This window comes from Mesitornis unicolor, unplaced genomic scaffold, assembly GCF_000695765.1.
Source record: "Mesitornis unicolor isolate BGI_N332 unplaced genomic scaffold, ASM69576v1 scaffold51143, whole genome shotgun sequence".
Classification (NCBI taxonomy): Eukaryota; Metazoa; Chordata; class Aves; order Mesitornithiformes; family Mesitornithidae; genus Mesitornis; species Mesitornis unicolor.
In genome coordinates, this window is record NW_010174964.1 from 1386 (window position 1) to 4918 (window position 3533).

At 39.7% G+C, this 3533-nt stretch overlaps 1 protein-coding gene across 1 annotated transcript in view; it reads left to right on the forward strand.

Moving 5' to 3' along the window:
* LOC104538121 (THAP domain-containing protein 1-like) overlaps positions 1-1959 on the forward strand; it is a gene marked incomplete at its 5' end in the record, with an annotated part of 3295 nt that extends 1336 nt beyond the window's left edge. The window contains one exon of the mRNA XM_010181203.1: positions 1504-1959. Coding sequence (XP_010179505.1) covers positions 1504-1959 — 456 coding nt within the window. The remainder of the gene's footprint in view (positions 1-1503) is intronic.
* Between the last annotated feature and the right edge of the window lie 1574 nt (positions 1960-3533).

Consider the following 3533-nt stretch of genomic DNA (forward strand, 5'->3'; position numbering starts at 1 on the left):
CTGCTATCTGTACGACACACATTTGCTTTGTCACGTGTAAAATAGTTGCAACATTTTTTATAGTCTGAAAGCTGAATTGGGTATACAGGGTAATCTGCAAAGATGCGATAGGTGAAGCAGGATTAGTGGTGGGCCACATTCCTGGATCTAAAAAAACCAAATCAAAACAACAGAAGAGTGCCTTTTAATTATGGAGAAAGATTTAGTGCTATTCCCATTTGTCTCACAGCACTTTTAAATGAACTGCCACACATCTTCAAGGACTAATGTTGTAACAAAGAAGAATAATAGTGGTTGTTTTGTAATTGAATTCACATTGATTTTGAAATCCCACTTCTTATCTTTTGCATTGTACAATTTGAAATACTTTCTTTTTCTTTACTTATGTTTTAGGAAAACCATTTATTGGCTGTAAGAAGTGATCAGAATTCACTTATGATGCATCAGTGATCCCAGCAGTCTGTTCTCCATGATATGCTGTGACAATAGTAACGTATTTATAGAGGTAGCATGTGCTGGATAAACTACAAATAGAAGTCTCTGTGTGAATTCAGCTGTCCAGCAATGATGTGATTTTTGCTTGTGCTTCCAGCAAGGGTGAATTTTTCTTTGCCAATTACATCTTGTCCTTGTTGTGTTCTTAGTAGAAAAGTTTGAAAGTGATAGCCGTTAGGGTCCAACTCTTTAGAACATCTATGTGTGAATTAGACAGGCACACTGTTAGTCGTGATTTCTTGTAATTGAGAAGTAAGAGTGGTAGAACGCTGCTTTTGTACTTTAAAGTGATCAGTAATATTTGAGTGCATATGAACCTTTTCTTCAACACCAATCACAAAGCTCCCTTCTCAGTTACTCTCTGCCAAGTGTTGTAGTTTGTACAAGAGGGATATCTCGACACCCTAATATCAAGTATTAGCTTGTTTGCATGTTAAATTAGGGAAGTTCATGGCATTACTTTCAAATCTGATGAGCTTGATGTTTAGATGATGAGGATTGTCAGGTGCTCTTATAGTCAACTTTGTCCCTGTCTATGCTTTTATTTGTAGTAATAATATTGGCAACAGGTGGATAGTTAGAAAATCAGTTCAGTGCACCTTTCACTGAGAATGTCTTAGGCTTTCTTTCTGACAGGCAATGTGCAAGCTCTTTTGTTTAAATAGTGCTTTTTTATCATCATGTGCACAGAAGCATTTCTGAATTATACTGTTCCTTTGGGGCAGAAAGAATCTGATTCTCTGTTCTGGCCTATGCTTAAGTGGCGAGGGCTCCATGTTGTCCTGAGCTGCACAAGTGAACATCTCGAGAGCAGTGTGGTAAAGACTGCAGTTTCATGTGGAGTTGAGCCAGTTGATATTCTGCTGCTGCCAAAAGGGAGAATCATGCTTCTCCCTTCTCCCATCTGCCAGCCATGCAGTCCTGTTTCTCACTCCTTCCACAGACCAGCGCAGGTGTAGGTCATACCTTGCATAAAAATGTACTTTTATTTTTTCTTGTTGTTTCTAGCCAGAAGAATTTGCAGAACAGCCAGAAGATCCACTACCACTGCCTCCACCGCCGCCACCACCACCGCCACCACCACCAGCAGCTCCAGCACTCCCGCCTTCTCCATCAGCTCCTTCTTTTCATTTGTCTCAGATAGATGCCAGATTTGTAGATCCAAGTATTGGATTATTGATGCCTCCTCTCCAGACCCCTAGCAATCTTGCCGTTTTTTGTGATCACAACTATACTGTAGAGGATACAGTTCATCAGCGAAAAAGGATTCAGCAGCTGGAGGAACAAGTTGAAAAACTGCGGAAGAAGCTCAAGACAGCACAACAGCGATGCCGGCGGCAGGAAAGACAAATCGAAAAACTGAGAGAGATCGTTCAGTTTCAGAAGGAAAAGGACATACTGGCAGGAAAAGGCTATGTGATTCTGCCCAATGACTATTTTGAAGTTGTAGAAGTACCTGCCTAGAAGCCATGAACATCAGCTTTCACTTTGCTAGGCCAAGGAATTTAGTTTAAAAACTAAATGCACTCTAATTCTTTGTGTAAGACTCTCCAGAATTCTAAAACAGTAAATAGAAAATCATGCGAATGAGAATTTTTTTTTCTTCATTGTCATTTGAGTTTGATACACTTTTAATCTATTGAAAATGCAGGCATCTCGGAAATAGGATATGCATTTAGTTTACGAAATATGAATTGCTTTACAAAAGGAAAGGATGCAAGGTTGAATACATGCAAAATATGTTGGTTTTGTCTTGTTTTTGATTACAATGGCTGTCTTATGCTTACAGGGGATGGAGAACTGAATCTGAGAGTGAAGTTAAGGTTGTTGTAACATTAGCACAAAGCTTTGTCAAGGAATTTAATGTTGGCTTTGGTGATCCTCAGGAAGTAGTTTTCAGTGATTTCAGAAGGAGCAGAATTAGGCCAGCTAAGAACACCAGCAAGTGCTGCATAAAGGTAGAGAAAGATAAGATACACATTTCGTCCTGGGAAAACTTCCAACCTCAGTCTGCTATGCCTTCAAAGCACTGCAAGAAGTCTAATTCCTGGATCCCTTTGGGGAGGTTTGTAAATGAACCTTCTTTTGGAGTAGCCTTTCACCATGTGTTTGTTGTGAGGGAGATGAGAATTCATTAGCATAGCTGATGAGCTCTAGAGGAGGCTGTTTGCAGAATCACAGAATATTAGGAGTTGATCAATCACAGAATGTTAGGAGTTGTGTTGTTTTGAGGGCCCTGAAGTGCAGTGCTGCACTGAACATACATGCTGTTGGACTGTTGGCAGGATGAAGAAGTCAGTGTACTGTCTAGGTTGACTGCTTTTTGAAAGTACCCTGATAATGTACAGTCCCCAGTATGTTGAAGTGTGATGTTCCCATAAACACTGTAACAGGTAGAAAGTTGTCCTTGTCTTTGAAATTGTTGGTCTTAAATAGCTTCTCAACCATGTATAGCTTCAGGAAATGAAGTTGTTTTTTTTACATGTCCTGAGTGTTGGGCATTTGTGACTTTCATTGCAGTATACTGCTTGGGGTTTTTTTGTTGTTGTTTGTTTGGTTGGTTGGTTTTTTTTCCTCCAGCTCTCCAGAAGGCATCCACCAAAGGGCAGTTACAGTATTAGACTTTGGGAGGTGCTTGGTGCTAGACTGGTTTTTAATATCTCAAATGCTGCTGCCTCTCCTTCAGCCTTATTAAGACTCTTTCTAAAAATGAATTTAGCATGAAAAGGTAGTGCAGCAGTTGGCACTTGCTGTATAGTAATTTGTTTGGTCAGTGAACTCATTCAAAATCTGAGAAAATGGCATCATGCTAACCCCGTTGTAGCCTTCACAGGTGACAATTACTAGATATATTAAACATGAGGAACATGACTTTTTTCAGTCCATGTCAAACTTGAGTGTAGTGTGGATTCTAGCTCTGATATTAATCAAGCCCCATTCACTATGGCTTTAAAAGCTTCCCTTAACATCCTGTTTAGCGTGACATTTTGAAATGTTTTGAACCAGTCTTGATACATATGACCTTGCTCATACAATGT